The 18243-nt window shown below is 41.3% G+C and overlaps 1 protein-coding gene across 8 annotated transcripts; it reads left to right on the plus strand.

Moving 5' to 3' along the window:
- The first annotated feature begins 2046 nt into the window (after nt 1-2046).
- On the plus strand, nt 2047-17172 carry TSEN54 (tRNA splicing endonuclease subunit 54). Of its 8 annotated transcripts, none has more exons than XM_081319943.1 (12): nt 2047-2146; nt 3879-4043; nt 7030-7093; nt 7816-7899; nt 9336-9434; nt 10864-10916; nt 11157-11252; nt 12959-13563; nt 13737-13797; nt 15565-15690; nt 16106-16295; nt 16979-17166. In XM_081319943.1, exons 1-11 carry the CDS (start codon nt 2103-2105, stop codon nt 16254-16256), a joined length of 1548 nt encoding a protein of 515 aa, XP_081176069.1. In that variant the 5' UTR covers nt 2047-2102; the 3' UTR covers nt 16257-16295; nt 16979-17166. The 8 variants fall into 8 exon arrangements, 5 of the variants coding, with proteins under 5 accessions (XP_081176069.1, XP_081176070.1, XP_081176072.1 ...); XM_081319944.1 differs by having other exon boundaries at nt 15574-15690; nt 16979-17163; XR_014025409.1 differs by lacking the exon at nt 16979-17166 and having other exon boundaries at nt 12959-13637; nt 15574-15690; nt 16106-16165.
- The last annotated feature ends 1071 nt before the right edge of the window (nt 17173-18243 follow it).

Below are 18243 nucleotides of genomic sequence, written 5' to 3' on the forward strand. Positions count from 1 at the left end.
AACACAAAATATACTAGGCACATCCCTCAATCTCTTTTAGTTTCTAAATATACTTAAGGTGACCTAAAATATAGAAACAGTGGTCTAGTGGTTAAAGCATCAGGCTAGAAACCGGAAATGGAGTTCTAATCCTGCTTTAGGCAAGAAAGCCGGCTGGGTGACTTTAAGCAACTGTCTCTTAGCCCAGCCCACCTCACAGGATTGTTGCTGTGGGGAAAACAGGGGGAGGAAAGAGTATTACATATGTTTGCTGCCTTGAATTATTTACAAAAATAATAAAGGTGGGATAAAAATATAAAATAAATGCTGAAAGTCTTTTCATCTTTAAAACAATTTTTATTGAATATGTTTTCAACAGAATTAAAAAAGTACGAATTTTGAATTAAGGAATAAAGAAAAGTAATAAAAAGCAAAAAACGAAATATAGAAAAAGATTCTAAAGAAGCAGATTTTTATCTTCATGACAGCAGTTATCAGTGCTTTTTTTGTAAAAGAAAAAGGTGCCGGAACTCACACATGTCATACAGCCTGCCTTGCCTACCCTACAAGGTTCCATCCAAAAAAGGTGCCGGAACTCCGTTCTGAGCGTTCTATGACAAAAAAAGCCCTGGCAGTTATAGATATAAGTGTTTTATCCCGTCTCTTTAAGGTTACATCATGATTTTCTTTTCATAAGCTAACCAATCTAACCTCAAAATCCATAAATCACAAATTCATTCTTCTCTTTTTTTTCAGCAATAAGGGGTTTCTAGCCACTAATAATTCTCATGCCAATTAAAAGACAGACTAGGCTTACCCTGAGGATCGCAATCAAGAAAGGCAAGATATTGTACACAAGTAAGGAGGAATGAATGGTAAAGAGGAGACATCACTTCTTTTATGTTTGGAAATAATATGTTGGAAGTTTAGTTTAGTCCAGGTTGTTCTTCTCTTGCAGTTCTTCTGGTCTTAATAGCAGTTCTTGCTCCTTTGTTTGAGGGATGAGGCCAGAGGCATCTGCTTTCCAATTCTAGGGCAATTATCGATAGAATTTGACAGTTCAATCTGGCTGGACTTTGCAATTAATAACAGAATAACAAAGTTGGAAGGGACCTTGGAGGTCTTCTAATGAATCTAACCCCCTGGTCAAGCAGGAGACCTATACATTTCAGACAAATGACTGTCCAGTCTCTTCTTGAAAGTGATGGGAGCACCCACAACTTCTGAAGGCAAGATGTTCCACTGGTTAATTGTTCTCAGTGTTAGGAAATTTCTCCTTAGTTCTAGGTTGATTCTCTCCTTGATTAGTTTCTACCCATTGTTTCTTGTCTTGCCTTCTGGTGCTTTGGAAAATAAGTTGTCCCCTTCCTTTTTGTGGCAGCCCCTCAAATATTGGAACACATGTCATCCCTAGTCCTTCTTTTCATTAGAGTTAGTCAAACTCAGAGCCTAAGTTTAAAAGATGCCTTAGCTATGGATTAACAGAATAACAGAGTTGAAAGGGACCTTGGAGGTCTTCTAGTCCAACCCCCTGCTCAGGCAGGAAACCTTATACCATTTCAGGCAAATGGCTGTCCAATCTCTTCTTAAAAACCTCCAGTGATGGAGCACACACGATTTCTGGAGGCAAGCCGTTCCACTGATTAATTGTTCTGTCAGAAAAGTTCTTCTTGTTCTTGATTGGATCTCTCCTTGATTAGTTTCCAGCCATTTGTCCTGCCTTCAGATGCTTTGGAGAATAGGTTGATCCCCTCTTCTTTGTGGCAGCTTCTCAGATGGAACACTGCTATCAAGTCACCCCTAGTCCTTTTCAGCCCCTCCACATCTGTGTGATGGCACTTCCTTTATGCGCCGCAACTATTCTGTACTTAACGTTTGGCTGGATGAACGGACGGATGGGAATTCCATCTGAAACAGAATTAGGATTAGAAACGTAGTTATCCCGCTGATAGCGCCCGGTCGGCATCCTTCTCCGAGACGACGAATTGCTTTCAACCGCGCCGAACCTCCGGCCATTCTGAGCCGCGGGCTCGGAAGCCTGATTCATACGGCACTAGGACCCAGCAGGCAAGGCGGGCAACAGCGGAAGTTCGAAGCAGTGGATTCGACTGGCACCTAAAACCATGGAGGCCGGAGAAGAATCTCCGGCTGGACGTCGCTTACTCAGGTATCTGCAAGGGAGGGAAGAACGTGTGAGCGAGATTAGAGGAGCCGCCTCCCTCCCCGGGGGTGGGGATGGGTGGCTGGAGAGAAGTCCGGAAGTGTTGGAAGGCCGGGCGTTCACTTCTCCCTCCGGCGCCTTTGCCATGTGCGGCTCCGGGTGGGCAGCCCCTCCCCCTCCCAGGCCGTTCTGACATCCACAAGCCAGGAATTTGGCTCCGGGAAGCCTGCTTGCACACGCGATGCAGGACCAGTGGTTTCAACCAGGCAGGGAGGAAATTGAGGCTACGTTCTCACGACACGACGCGGACCTACAAACTCGCCAACTGCTTTTTTTTTTAGTGGGTCGTGAGCATCCAATTCGGTTTGCTCAGCTGGTTCCGCCCTAGAAACGACTTTAATTGTATAGCTCTCGTTCCTTTTTCGAGTAATTACAATTGCCTGGCCTTCACGGGCCTGCTTCTCTTGTAGGGATTGATGAGGAAGAGGATAATATATTGCAGGCGGAGAGAGAGGTCGGTGTGTACGCACGTGTTAAGAGATACATCGGGGGTCTTCAAACTTGGCCCTTTTATGACTTGTGGACTTCAACTCCCAGAATTCCTCAGCCAGCTTTGCTGGCTGAGGAATTCTGGGAGTTGAAGTCCACAAGTCATAAAAGGGCCAAGTTTGAAGACCCCTGGTATACATGCTAAAAATGGAAAGAAATAAGAGCATCACAACAAACCTGAATTTATTTCATGATCCCTTGTGTCTCTTTGGCTTGTAGTGAAAGGAATTAAACTTAAAGTATTTTAAACAGTAAATGGCTATTAAGAAAGTTAAATACAGGTAGTCCTTGACTTACAAATGATCGTTTAGTGACTATTCGAAGTTAGAATGGCACTGAAAAGAGTGGCTTATGGCCATTTTTCACACAACCATTGTAACATCCCCATCGTCACATGATTTACATTCAGTTGCTTAACAACTAACTCACATTTATGATGGTTGCAGGGTCCTGGAGTCATGTGATCCCCTTTGGTGACCTGACAAGCAAAGTCAGTGGGGAAGCCAGATTCACTTCACAACTGTGTTACTAATTTAACAACCACAGTGATTCACTTAACAAATTTGGCAAATAAAGTCATAACGTGGGGCAAAACTCAACAAATTCTTCACTTAACAACAAATATTGGGCTCAATGGTGGCTGTAAGCTGAGGACTACCTTTAAAAAAAAGTTTGAGGAATTCCAAAGGGATTTCACAAAAATTAGCAAAAGAGCCATGTAAGGTGGGCATTTTGGCAGAAAGGGTACACATGTAGACTGGTGTAGGAGCCGACAGTTGATTCTCCTTAAAAGGATGAAAGTTTTAAAGTTTTTAATTTAGAGAAAAGATTAGAAGTGTATATGCCAACATTTTTCCACCTTCGCAACTTTAAGTATGGCAACTGGGGAATGTTTCAAAGTTGCCAAGATGGAGAAACGCTGGTTGTACACTTAACAATGTAAAAATAAATTATCTTCACACTGAAACCTGCGGTTATGTGGGGAAGTTGAACGGTAGGATATTTAGGAAGAGTAAAAGGAAGTGGGTCATAGCAATTGCTGGAATTGGTTATTGATAGGAAATAGTGCTGGCTAAATAGACTCGCAGTCTGATCTGCCACCTTATTTGGAGGAGTCCATCATGGAGAAATTGAATATTTAGGTGATTATTCTTACCTTCTCTCTCCCCCAATTCCTCCCCCCATGAAGCCCAGCAGAATTGCTGGCAGCTCGAACACGTGATCACAAGATCCCCCAGCGCTCACTTGGTCAGAAAGATTTCATTCCCGATGGATCAGAAGAACAAGAATCAAAGCTGCACCAATGTCGGAAAGAACACTGGCAACTTTTGGAGGAGGAACGTGTTGTGCGATTGTATGTATGAATTATGCTTAGAATTAAAGTACCGGTACTCAACTAAAAATTAATTTAAAATGTTTTGTGTTGTATGTTTTTAGCTTTACCAGTTTTACACAAAGGACTGTTAACAGAAAAGGGAAAAACATTTCTTGAGCCAGCAAACGAGTGTTTCAGACAGTTCTCAAATACACAGTTCTTAGCTAAATAACTGAAAAGACGGTTGTTTCACAATTTCAGTTACATCTAGAGCAGAGGTCCCCAACTTTTTGGACACCAGGGACCAGTTCTGAAGAGAGAGGTTTTTCTGTGGACTGAACGGGGCGTGGTTTCATGTACTGCCTGCATCCCACAGATGGGGCTTTGCTTGTTTGCGTGGCCCGGTTTCTGGCATGCCGTGGCCTGGTGCTGGTCCACAGCCCAGGGGTTGGGGGCCCCTGATCTAGAGTCTGGATATATTTGAGCCAGGTTTTTAAATTGAAAATGGCACTGACTGCTTTTGTTGTTTTGTTGATCTACATCAGGGGTGTCAAACTCAATTTCATTGAGGGCCACATCAGCATTGCAGTTGCCCTCAGGGGGCCGGGTGGGTATGGCCAGGGTGGGCATGGCTTACTGGGTGGTGTGGCTAGAGTGCGTATGGCCTGCTGGGTGGGCATGGCCAGCTCTACATCGTTCGCATCAAGGGTGCCTATGGGGGCCTGGGCAGGAGTGGGACAGATCTGAAGGTCTCTGGCAGAAGGAGGGTCTCTGGGCCAGGGCCAAGGCAGTGGGGGCCATTCCCTCACTGTTTCCAGGATGGCTTCGCGGGCCACATGAAACCACTTCGCAGGCCGGATCCGGTCCCCAGGCCTGGTGTTTGACATGTCTGATCTACATAAAAAAGGGAAGAGGAACGTTTTCCTTTAAAAATCCAAGTGCCTAGGGTTTGTCTAAGAGGCCACTTCTCTTGTTATGAATCTGGTTACAGACATTTGCAAAAAACCTCTTGTGATAATGTCATTGCTTGGGAAACCTGCCGATCAGATATATGGGAAGATGCTTCTCTGTTTCACGATATCTACCCCAAAGTAAACCAATGCCATATAAGGGGCCATGGAGCACTTTTGTAAGGTTTTCCGAGAGTCTATTTCATAATGAAATTGGGCTGAGGGTTTTTTGTTTTCCAAGGAATGGACACATCACAGCATAGCAAATCTACACACGATGCTTTTATTTCAGCACAGACCTTCCCAAACAACAAGCTACTTCCCTGGGTCAGCTCTACCCATCTAGGACTTGCAAGTTGCTGTGGCTACATGTTTTTAATACTCTATACTGAGTCTTTTAACACTCTTTTTTTTTTTAAAAAAGTTTCCAGGTCTATAAAGTAGCATGCAACCTTTTGCCTTTTTCCAAAAGTTATTGCACTGGTTGGGATGGGGTGCTGTTTCAGTGTGGTTACTCCTTTTCTAGTTGCTACCAAGCTCCAGGCAAAACTCTAAGCAGGGCTCCCACCACGATATACAGTAGCTTGTGGTCCTGGCAGTTGAACAAAAATCCTCTTACCAGCCCCTAATAGCAGCCAATCTCATGCCACCATTTCCCCTCTATAGCCATTTGCCATTCACCTTTCCTCTTATACCCCTCTCCACTCTGACTTAGCATTTGCTTTTGTAAGCCAAGGCCCTGAGGTGGAGTGATGCTGCCTCTGGACGTCAGCACATCCTTGAAAACACCAGGGAGTGGCTCAATTATCACAAGCAAAACTGCAACATTGGCTTAGATCAGGGGTGTCAAACTCAATTTCATCGAGGGCCGCATCAGCATTGCAGTTGCCCTCAAGGGGCCGGGTGGGTGTGGCCTGGGTGGGCGTGGCCTACTGGGTGGGCATGGCCAGAGTGCGTATGGCCTACTGGGTGGGCGTGGCCACCTCTACATCGTTCGCATGAAAGGTGACTATGGGGGCCTAGGCAGGAGTGGGAGAGATCTGAGGGTCTCTGGCAGGAGGGGGGTCTCTGGGCCAGGGCCAAGGCAGTGGGGGCCGTTCCCTCACTGTTTTCAGGATGGCTTTGCGGGCCGCATGAAACCACTTCATGGGCCGGATCCGGCCCCCGGGCCTTGTGTTTGACATATCTGGCTTAGATGCTTGTGAGTAAAGTGAAAGTATGACGGTATGAGGGGGGTGGGGTGGGAAGCATATCTGCCTGGCTGCAGCTGCTTTTCCAAAGCACAGAAAGCAATCCCAACTTCACTCTCACAATAGGTTAACTTATTTAAAATCCTAGAGGCAAGAGTAACTGTTTTGTGCTGGTAGGAAATGGATTTTTTGGGAAAAGGTTCAACTGTAGAGTAGAGTAGAGTAGAGTAGAGTAGAGTAGAGTAGAGTAGAGTAGAGTAGAGTAGAGTAGAACAGAACCTTGGAGGTCTTCTAGTCCAGCCCGCTGCTCAAGCAGGAGAACCTATACCGTCACAGACAGGTGAATATCTAGTTTCTTCTTAAAAATCTTCAGTGATGAAGCGCCCATAATTTATGGGGGGAAGCTGTTCCACTGGTTGATTGTCCTCACTATCAGGCAATTTCTCCTTAATTCCAGGTTGCTTCTCTCTTTGATCACTTCCAACCATTGTTTCTCATCCTTCCCTCTGGTGCTTTGGTGAACAACCTGGCCCCCTCTGCCTTGTGGCAGCCCCTCAGATACTGGAACACTGCTATCATGTCTCCCCTATTTCTTCTTTTCTTTAGACTAGCCGTTCTTCATATGTTTTAGTCTCCAGGCCTCTGATCATCTTAATTACTCTTCTCTGAAGTTTTTCCAAACTCCCAAAATTGGCTGCAGTATTCCAGGTGTGGTCTATACTAGGGTTTTATAAAGCAGTAATAATACTTCGCATGATCTTGATTCTATATATAATCTGCTTTGTGTTTATGCATACTAATTTCTGGAGCTGCTCTGGACCTATTTTAAGAGGATGTAAATCTTGTGCTTGAACAAATGCTCTTCTTTTTAAATTTCCTTTATAGGGGAAGTTTGGTGAAGGCTGAGTGGAAGCCCCAGGAAGGCATTGTGGAACTGAAATCCCCTGCAGTAAGTTTTACTATCTTTTACATGCTGTCATTCCTTCTCTTTTAAATAACTTACTGTTACCAGCTTCTGTGTCAGAGCACCACCTACCAGTAGCCAGGGACTTTTTTTCAGATCAGAGCCAGATATAGTAGAGTTGATTTCAGTTTTCATAGTATGACATTGCCACTGAATAATGTGTGTCCTCTCTCTTTCATCAAATTGCTCAAAATAAAAACTGTATTTGCGATGCTTGTCTTGGCACTGTTTTGTATTGGAACCAGCTATGATTCTTGGAAGGTGATACGAGGGTAAACAAGATATGGGTTGAGCAAATGAAATCTGTTAAGTCTTACTGTTGATTTATTTCCTGTCCTCCATAGCGGTCTAAAAGACAGCTGTTTTGAAAGACAAGGATATTGAATACTTCTTATTGTCTCACCTCTAATCATTCAAGCTCTGACTTGAGAGAACTGCACATCAGGCTAACCTTCTATGGACACACACACAATAGGGTGCATTGAGACATGAAAAGTTCTGGGATTTTATGTTCCCTAATTGTAATTCAATCCTTTTGCACAAGGATGAAATACAGTCTTAATTCAGATGGAGACGCTCTGACTGAATCATGAAGTGAAAGGCTCCTAGAACACTCCAACAATCCTGGGCTTATTTTGTTCTTTTTGAAATGTTAATAGAGGTTGGGATTGATCTCCTAAATTAACATTGCTTGTTGTTGCCATCAGGGGAAATTCTGGCATACCATGGGTTTTACACAGCATGGAAAGCAGTGCCTGCTTCCAGAAGAAGCCTTGTATCTCCTGGAATGTGTGAGTATATCACATCCACAAGCTTATGAAACAGTTTTGTGTAGTTAAGGGTCTCCCCTGTTCCGTTAAATTTTGCCATAGAATAATCATATAAATTAAGAAAGAAAGTTAACAGGATTAGGTAGCAAGGATGCTTAGAGTGACTACAGCCCTATAATACTTTTTCAGGAGTTAAGGAAGAAATCTGATTAGGGGAGTTAGCTCTCTGTCTTAACCTCATACTAATGGGAACATCTGAAATGAGAGTGTAACCATATTATTAAAAGTGGTTGCAATCCCCATAGGATTGAGAATCCTGTGCAATCAGGATTACACAGAAGGTCTGAATAAACGCCACATCTTCATTTCAGACCCTTCTTGTGAACATGTAGATTGGGATGAACAGACTTGCAGGAAATGTTCCCATCTCCCAGTCCCTGATATTGTACTATTAGTTTCTTCTGCAGAAAGCACATCCATTTGAAACATACAGATGTACATGAGTTTATAAATACCAGTGTACAGTTCTTGGAATTAAGTATCGTGAAAACTGCTCCAGTATTCTCATTGCAGTTGTTTTATTTACAGAATTTGGCCCCCAAATGTGTGATCACTCTGTGTGATCATTCTATAAGCCGTATTGTATTGTGAAACCAATTCTTGTATCTTGAGATTACAAGTTAGCAACCCACTCATTCAGCAGTTGTTCAAAGTACTGAACAAGTGTTACTTAAAACCAATCCTCAAAGTTGTGGCTGTATTAGCACCGCCGTGGTCAGATGATCATGACTGAGGAACTTGATAACTGACTCATATTTATTATGGTTGCAACATCCAATGGTCATGTAAACACTGTTTACAACCTGGGATGCTGGCTTCCCACAACCAAAATCAATTTTGAAGCCAGGGTAGGTTCGCAAGCTTTTTCAAGCTTTTTCTCCTGAGAAGACATGCTTCTACCCCCCCCACCCATGCTTGCACTGCAACTCCCCCCCCACCTTATTTGTGTCAGGCTACAGACTCACACATCTGCCTGCTAAATGGCTTGCAAGCCACCTAAGGAAAGGCTTGTCATGATGAAGAATTGCAACTTCCTACTTGGTTCCTCATTGACTTTGTTTGATGGAAGCTAGCAGAAAGTCACAAGTTGTGATCATGTAAGATCCTCCCTTAATCCGCAACCCTCATTTAACAACAGAAATGGGATCTGCTGGAATTGCCATCGCTAAGCGATGCTGTCACAATACATCATACTTTATAACTATGATTTAGTGACAGAAATTCTAGCCCCAGTGACCATTGTTACACAAGTATCTCTACTGACATCCAATTGACACAAAGTTCTCCCTTTGGCAAAATGGGCAAGTTGGTGTAGCTCTTCAGACCCCAGATTGGCTGTCACCACAATGGCAGGTCTGCATAATTCCTGAACATTTAAAGATTTTTTTTTCTTACAGGGATCCCTTCAGTTGTTTCACAAAGACCTGCCTTTGTCAATCCAGGAAGCATACGAGAATCTGCTGTCTCCAAAGTTGATCAGCCTACTGAAATACCAGGTGCATTTCAAAATTTGGAACTCAACTTCTACAGAAGTAAAAATTGGCAATTTAAAAGAAGCATTGAATTTCAAAGCAGGCAATACTGCTGTAATTGTATTATCACAATTAATTGTACAGTTCAGTTGACATGAAAGGGCATGTGAGGATATTCCATTGAAGTTTGAGTTTAACTGCTTATACAGTGCTTTAGTAGTGAGCCTAAACTTCAGTAGCTGAGTTAGAGAAGATGAATGCTGCTGTTCAGCTTTATTTTCACAAGGATAATACTACACTTCAGTATGATATTTTGATGGTATTCCCTAAAAAGTGGAGTAGAGTGAAAAGAGGAATCACTGTACTTGTTAAAAAACCTGTTTCTAGTCCTACCTCTGAAACCTCAGTAATGGGCACTTGCTTAAATACTTCAAGTTGCAATATAGTCTAGATATTGCTCTATGGCATGAGCATATACAGTATTAGGCTCAAGGTGCAGAATTCAGACAAGTGTCCTTAGCTTTATCAGCTTGCCAATGGACTTGATGGCTGAATGAAAAACAGCCCATTTAACTTATTAATAATTTAAAATGTAACTTGTTAATAATTTTTCATGCCTCCATCTATGCAAATGCTAAATTATGCTGTTGTAATATCTTATTATCATATAATCTCTTATTTTTAAGGGGGGGTTTGTTTGGAAAAAACCAGCATATATCAGTGAAACATTTCTATGATGCTCTTAAGCTTATTCAGCTTCTATGTTGATTAGAATTCTTAGAGACCTAGGTTGTCAAAAATGTCCTTAGTTAAAATTATTGTGATCTTCTTTAGATGAAAAAGAAAAAACGATGTGCTCTATTGAAAAGAGCGATCTTGGTTAAGATTTTAGAAATGCTGCAGTATGTTGACCACCCTAGTATCAAATTGTTGCTTTGAGACCCCGTCACTTTTGCATTGAAATCCTATATGTTTACTTGGAAAGTTAAAAAGTAAAGTTTCCCTGGAATGGGGCTCAACTCCTAGTAACTACATGGATATGTTCATGTTGACTTGGCAGCCTTATGGAAATAGTTTGCCACAGCTGCCTTCGGGTGTGGAAATTGCAGCCTTAATTTTTTGTGATTTGTGAAGGCTGCAGGTTAAATTGTTAAATTGATTTTGTATAGTTGATTTTAAGGTATTCAAAGTTTTGTTTGCATGACAAATGGCTACTTAAATGCCTCTTTGCTATAGATACACCTTGTTAAAAACTGGGAGCATCTACAGATCCTCCTGAATGTGTATATGGTAGTCACTGTATGTGTGAGAAACCACCTACCAATAGGAAGGTGACTTTCATTCACACATAGTTCAGATTAGAAAAAAAAGAGTTTGATAATTGAATCTCTAAAGAATGTAGAGTCCATGTCCTTTCTCATGTGAACTCCTTACATTTCATCCCTATTGTAAGGTATATAGCCACTTGAAGCGACTGGGTTACATCGTTTTGAGATTCCATTCCAGGTAATTGTTTGACAACTGTTTTCTCTCTCTCCTGGCAGTCTGTTCATTATGCATCTCTTTAACTTTTGCATGGTTGCTCCCTCTTCTCCCCTCTCAATAACCCTACTGCTCGAGATGATTGCATTTTGTCTTTCAGTCTTTTGCATCTCCACTTTCCTAGTGTGACTTGTCACTGTCTCTGAACCAATTGTTTTGATCTATCACTCTTTTTTGGGTGGGTGGGGAATCTGTCTTTTACAGCACTGTTCCAACACCTTACGAAAGGCAGCTGAATCTGGATAGCCACTATCAAAGCAAGGAGAGAGGAAGCCACAAAAGGAGATGCTCCAGCCCCGGGTAAAAGCATGTGGTTTGCAATAGTGGCGAATGTGGGCAGTGGGAATGATGGCCTTGACAAGCTAGCCCCAGGTGGGCATGGAATTAAGCACTGAGAAATGCATCTGCTTTTGTTCTTGTCTTCACCTTTGTCTCTTGCTCTAATGAAAAGAAAGTTTTACTTTAAACTAGGTAGCGAGCCAGTAGCTCTCCAGTTACTGCTGAACATAATTTATAGCAGCCCCAGGGAACTTGGGTGATAGTGTGATGTACAGGTGCTCCCAACAAAGATAGTCCTCAACTTACAACCCATTGCCTAGAAACCATTTGAGGCTACAATAGACCTCTTGGGGGGTACTTTTGTCTTCAATCTGAAGTTCCAAAAATTGTGCCCCTCCTGCGATCACATGACCATGCTTCAGGTTCTTGTATCAGCTGGTCCAGATTTATGATGTTAGCAACGTTCTGTGGTCACACGATGGCATTCTACAATGTTTTTGCCAAAAACTGGCATTTATTTTGGTTTTTTTTTTTGGCAAAACCATGCCCATAGTGAACCATCGATTCGCTTAACAACTCCAGATTCACTTAATGACCACTGCAAAAAAAGATTACAAAATTTGGTCAGTCACGTAGGTGAACCTATTTAGGACTGTCCCAAGTTATGACCATGATGGGGCGGCTCCATTACAGTCGTACGTCAAGGACTACCTGTAGTGGGAGTACCCGAGGATCATAGATTCCTGATCCGATTTTTTAAAAAAGAAAGATCAGCTACAGTTAGTAAGAAGAATGCATTGCAAGACACACCTGTGTGACTTGCTCACTTTTTTTTAAAAAAAAAAGGAATAAGGAGTAACTGTTTCAGTGACACGCTGGTGGGATCATTGTGTTGCCATTTTAAGCACATGTGAGGTCAGCAGTCATTTTGAGGGCAGTCATTCAGTACTTTGAAGTAAGGTCATCATTATGTCGGGAACACCAAGTTTTGTTTCTCTGGGTTATCTTAATCAAGTGAGGGCCTGGAGATGCTAAATCACTGGATTTGGCAGTGGGATAAATGAGGACAAGTAAGTTAAAGTCTCAAGAAGATGGAAACTTTGTTGTAAACAGGTGGTTTCCAGGTTTAAAAATTTGGTGCTTGATGTATTCTGGATGAGATCACACACCCACTGAAGAAGCAGGCACATGGCATTAGATACTTCTTAATCCACAATTTCAATAAGATTCAGATCAACACTTAGCAGTTTTTTTCTGGCACATAGCAATGCTGTTTCCTGAACAGGAATAGCCTTGCTATGGTGAATTTATGCTCTAGGAATGTTTAATATCATGGGGCTGTGCTCAAAAATAGTTAAAGACGCTTTAAGTGGTTCAGAATTCAACTGATATATAGCTAGTTTGCTAAACTGTTAAGAAATTAAACTATTAATACTTTATTAAACTTGTATGTTGCCTCTCATTGGTTCACAACGATCAAACAAAAGCTGTCCCTCTAAATCTCCAGTTTGATCCAGCAACTAAGGAGTTGCTTGAGTATTTTAAATGTCTAGAGGTTTTTTTAATGGACTGAACTATTGGTTGAAAAAAATGATTAAAAGTAAATGCGGTATAATTACTTGCATCCTTTTGGATGAAAGACAGTTTATGAATAGAATGTTGTGAGTAATTCTGTGATAGTAAAAGATAATCTGTGCCCATATTTTTATCATTTTCTGTTTCATAAGATTACAAGAGAAGAAAGCCCAAGAACCGTCACCTAAAAAGGCCAAGATCCATCATGCTAGTTCCAGTTCTACTGCATCAGGTGGCTCACCGAAGCCAACAATAAAGACACCGGATCCGAAACCTGCAAATATTGAATTAGTCCCATCTTCAAGTGTCACAAGCGAATGCGGTGAATTGCCCACCTGTGCTCAAGACTACAAAGAGACATGTAGGAAGGCCTTTGGGGAAAGCCACAGTGATATCTGCGCATCCAGGTGGAATTTCACCTCCATTGATTTTCCTAACATGGGTGCCGATTGCCCTCAAGTCTTCCTGCCAGATCCCGATAAGAGGCTCCTCCCAGAGAACGTGACAGCACGGGCAATCGATGCAAGCTGTTGGCGCAGGCGGCTCAACCAGAAACAGGAGAAGTTGACTCGCAAGGAACAGGAGCAGCTGAAGTGGGAGAGCAGATACAAAATCAGCGTCAATGAGGATGCCGAAGTCCGGCATTGCACCACCTGGCAAGAGTACAAGGCACTTCTGAGAGAGAGGAGTGGCCGGGAAGATCTCTGCGTAGGGACAGTCACCCCACTTTTGAAACCAAGCCAAGGACTTTCCACAGGTATCGTGGCTTCTGAAAGAGAGAGAAAGGTCTGCTTTGTTCTCTGAAGAAGGATGCACATGCCCTTGTTGAAGGTGATGGGTATTTCCGAATGCCAGAATAGCTGGCTTGGTGGCAGAGGCAATGTTTTATGAAGACCCTAATCCAAATCTCTTCTCTTCCCTTCCCTCTAGCTGACATCCTTCGACAGATCAGTGTTTTCCAACCCTCACACTTACTGGAGGAAGCATTTCAGTAAGTATCCAACCAGAAAATGAGCTAAATGCTTTTAATCTCTCCCAGTAATTGCAGGTATGAGCAACAGTCATATTGAGCAGGATGCAGAACCTGTAGCCCTCTATAACACCCTGTTAGCTAGAGCTCTGGCAGTTCAGGTTTAACAACTTCTGGAAGGTCAGAGGCTCTTCTCATATAGTATATACCTGGGATGTTTACTTCAAAGCATTACAAATCATTAGGGCTGTTTACACTAAGAAAATGTTCTGGAAATAGAGGTTCTGCCCCTATATGAGTGTGACATCTCTCTGCTATTCATTGCAGCAGCATTTTTCAGGGTTGCACAGGATCCCGAAGAATCCAGCTGCTTTAATGAGTAGCAGCAATGTGCTGTGTTCATGTGTGATCCAAAGGACTTCTTCCAAATCATTTTCCCAGCATGCATAGCATTACAAATTGTACCATATATCAGAAGCGTTACTTGAAAGGCCAGCACTTAACCTGAAGTCCCCTACGTCTCTGTGCAGTGCAAGTGACCCAACAATGCCAACCAATTTTGAAAGTGTTTCATGCGGTGCACCGCAATAAATTTTTCTTGTCTTCTAAAGTGTTAATTGTTAAATTGCAGTTCTTTTAACTAAATGTCGATAAAAGTAAATAAGTATCAGATTCAAATATGCATACTTTGCTGTCCAAACTTTGTATTCTCCAGAGAGGTTGGAGCCGAATTGCCATTGTCCCCAAGCAAATAAGAATATGAAGTTGAGGAAGTCTGCTTTAATTTTTTTCAGCACGTAATAGTTTCTAGGAAATCCTCTTGCCCTTAGGCTATAAGTGATAGAGATACTTGGAATCTTAAAATTTATCTCACTGAGTTTTGGTCTTTCTCTTAATGCAAATGCTTTCCAGTTTAAGGAGGCAGTTTGCTCTTTACTATAATTACATGCCTGGGAAGTGAAGTTGAGGATCATGTTACATTAGTCATTCAGTGTACAATTGCTATCTGCTTTTTTTTTTGGACATTACAACAAGCCCATGGGATCCGCTGTATTGCAAACATTGAGTGTTTGTGGAGAAGGGATATAATTTTTTCCATTTGCTCCACCGCTTGCTATATAATTCCACTCCATTTTAAAATGTAATCCTCAATCAGATATGCCATCCTGCTACTTTCCTTTCTTTGCCAACCTGTTCATGTCCAGTATGGATTATCCAACTGCCCTCAGGGATCATTTTTAATGGATGAGGTCTTAAAGTAACATTTTGAGAAATCTGACAGCTGTGGCAATTTATTATTGTCAATTTATATGCTGCCTCAGTAAGTGACAGCTTGCATCATAGGGTAAAACATCTGGTAAATAACTCTTCAAAAACAAACACAACTGAAAGTATACACGGCAAAGGACTTAACCAATTCATTATCATACTGCCCTCAAGGAGAAAGCACCTTCATCCAACCCAGTCCTAACAAAAGGATTTTTACAGCGTTGACCGCAGTAATGGAAAGTTGTATTATTTGGGGAAGTTCTGGTAAGGATTTCTTAATATGAAAAAAACCAGCACACAACCTATGCTATAGTTTTCATGTGCTTTCTGGCTTAAATAGTGAGATGTTGTGCCACCAACTTTCGGCATTAACTGTTTTGAGACTTCTGCAGTTGCTAAAAGTATAGGGAGAATGCTCATTATAATTTCTGCTCGGAATTGCTATACCTGAACATTTTTTTCCCCTTTCTCCTCTTTTGGTATATCAAAGAACATCTGAATTTTTAAACTAACGATTAGCCTCCACAGATTACAGAATGGTTCATCGGAGCTAAAAATAGATTTTGATGTGTATCCTGCTGATGGAGCTTCAACTTTTAAAAAGAATGATCCTGGGAAGCCTTATGTCCGGATGTACGTTCAAAGGTACTACGTGCTTGTAATCTAAATCCGTTATAGATTTTGCTCATGTGTTTACATGGCTTGTCCTGTTTGGATTGATGGGAAAAGAGGAAGAGAGGTAGCAGTTGTCCTGTTTGTGGCACGCCTATTGAGGTAGTTGTATGGCTGCTCAAACAGATTTAGGATTTCGGATCCCAATCCATCCTGAAACTAGATCCTCTGGTTATTGGACCTAAGTACTGGCTGTTATTGGAGCTCTTGCTCTCACCATGGGGAACCTGAAGCTCTTTTTTTAAATAAATAAATAAATAGATCTCTATTTCATTGGAACAGCAGTGTTCTCCCCAGACAGAGTAATACTTTTTATGCTGTGACTCTTTAAAATATATTACCAAATAGAAAAAAAAGTTGGCTTCTTTTTCTTTTCTTTTTTCCCCAGTTTTGACGAGCAGGTCCCATCTCTGAAGATTGTCAAGCAACTATCTTATCAAAGTGGAGATGTTCCAGTGGTGTTTGCTCTAGTTGACAACGGAAATCTCACTTTCTTTTCTTTTAAGGAGTTCAGATTGCCAATTGACATTTACCCCTGATATTGGTAGTATCATTTGGAAAAGCAGTTTTATAAATGGGTATGTTGAAACAAAAGATTACTCAGGGTTTGACATTGTTCAGTAGGATATCATCCAGAGTTCTGACTAATAGTACTGTGCTGCGAGAGGACACATATTCTATATATAACAAGAGCCTAAAAAGTAAAAAAAAACTGTTCAAACAAAATCTCTTCTGATTAGCAACACAATTATTTTATTCTTTTAATCCACAAATTCTCTGTTTTTAAGTTTGCTACTACCCAAGCTAACCTTTCTGCCAATCTTTCTGGAACAATTTACGAATTTGAGCCTAGGCAGAGTCCCAAAATATATTCTGGCATCAGCTGAATCTAAAAGTTGGAAGCTACTTTCATGATTCACCAAATTGCAAAGACAAAAATAAATATTTTTCTTAGTAATCTTCAGTTCCAGACGCAAACATGGAATGTATGAGAATAGCTGGATATATAGGTCATTTGTTACCTTTTCTACAAGAATATTTGGAGGCTACCAAATGCATAATTTGTACAGAATCAGTGGAATTATATCAATACTTAATTTCTATTTGCAGCTCTAAGAGATTTATCTAATTTACTTAGTATTTGGTTAGTGGAAGTCTATGGACTGCTTTTGCTTTCTAGCATCACTTCTAGATGCAATTTAAGACGGTTCATATTACCAAGTTTACTTTACATTCTTGGCTATGTTTTTTTTTTTTGCAGATCCTGCTACTACGAAAAAAGGCATTGAATATTTTGTTGTTTAAGAAAATGAGGATTTTTACATAGAAATTGCAGAAAAATTGTTTTGAGTTTTCAATTACTTTAGTTTAGAAGCAAAAGCAATAAAATTTGTATTAACAGAATTTTAAAAGATTTCATGTACAGTGACATCTTTTTTTGGCAAAATGAATGATGTATGCAATACATGCATAGAAATATACATTTGTAAATATTTATGGTGGTTATAATCTCTCCCAGTCCTAGAGGAGCAACAAATATGAACATTTTAAAAAATGCCCATCACCAAAGAGCAAAACTATTTGTATTATTAACAATCAACAACAATCAATCAAATACTCATTGAAACAGATCTTTGAGCTGTTTCTGAAAAATGGGACTTGTACATTCTTCTGGGCAGGAGGCTATTTTTCAGAGGGTGGGGGTTATCAGAGAAGAATCATATCTCATGTACCTTGTTTTAGTAGACCCTCTGGACCAGACACCTGAACTGGCTCTGGCAAGGTGTTGTGCGATATAGCTAAGTTCTGCAGTGTAGGCCTTTAACTAAAACAACCAGTACTTTGAATTTCACTGGAAATCTTGGTGACCGATGCAGTGAATTTAATATATAATTCTACACTGCCGGAATTGTCCCACTAAAAGTCCATCTGCTGCATATTGTGCCAACCAGAGCTTCTGGGTCTTCTTCAAAGAAATTCCATGCAGAACTGAAATTCCAGTCATCCAGTTGGATGGTGATCAGAAGCATGGATTACTGATATAGAGCGCATGTACCTTCAGACTTTCTTCTTTGGTGGTGGTTTATAATTGCTACTGTCAGCAATTGTAACAAATTTTCTATAAATAAGCACTGCATATTTGTCAAGAGACAAAATGGCCCCATGTCAATCAAGCGTTAGCAGCCTCCTGGTGCATTTGCATGAGTTTGACTAGATACAGGGGTGTCAAACTGCCAGCCCGCAGGCCAGATGCATCATAGCGAAACTGCGTCTTCCCCATTGCCGGCAATGGTAAAAAAGGTGCGATACATCACAACACGTCACGTGACATTGCTAGTTTGACACCCCTGGACTAGAAGAAAGCCATCGTGCATACAGCTCTCGGTGGATTGGCTTCTACATAAAAAGGATCTGTACCAACATTGTCTCGTGTCTTGTGGAAGCCAATATTTAAAGGCTTGTCTTCTGTAAACAGTTGCTCTCTGACATTCTGCAAGAAACCCTCATTGTTTGGATGGTGTGGAC

The sequence above is a fragment of the Vipera berus genome (assembly GCF_964194415.1).
Source record: "Vipera berus genome assembly, chromosome: 2".
In the NCBI taxonomy this organism is placed as follows: domain Eukaryota; kingdom Metazoa; phylum Chordata; class Lepidosauria; order Squamata; family Viperidae; genus Vipera; species Vipera berus.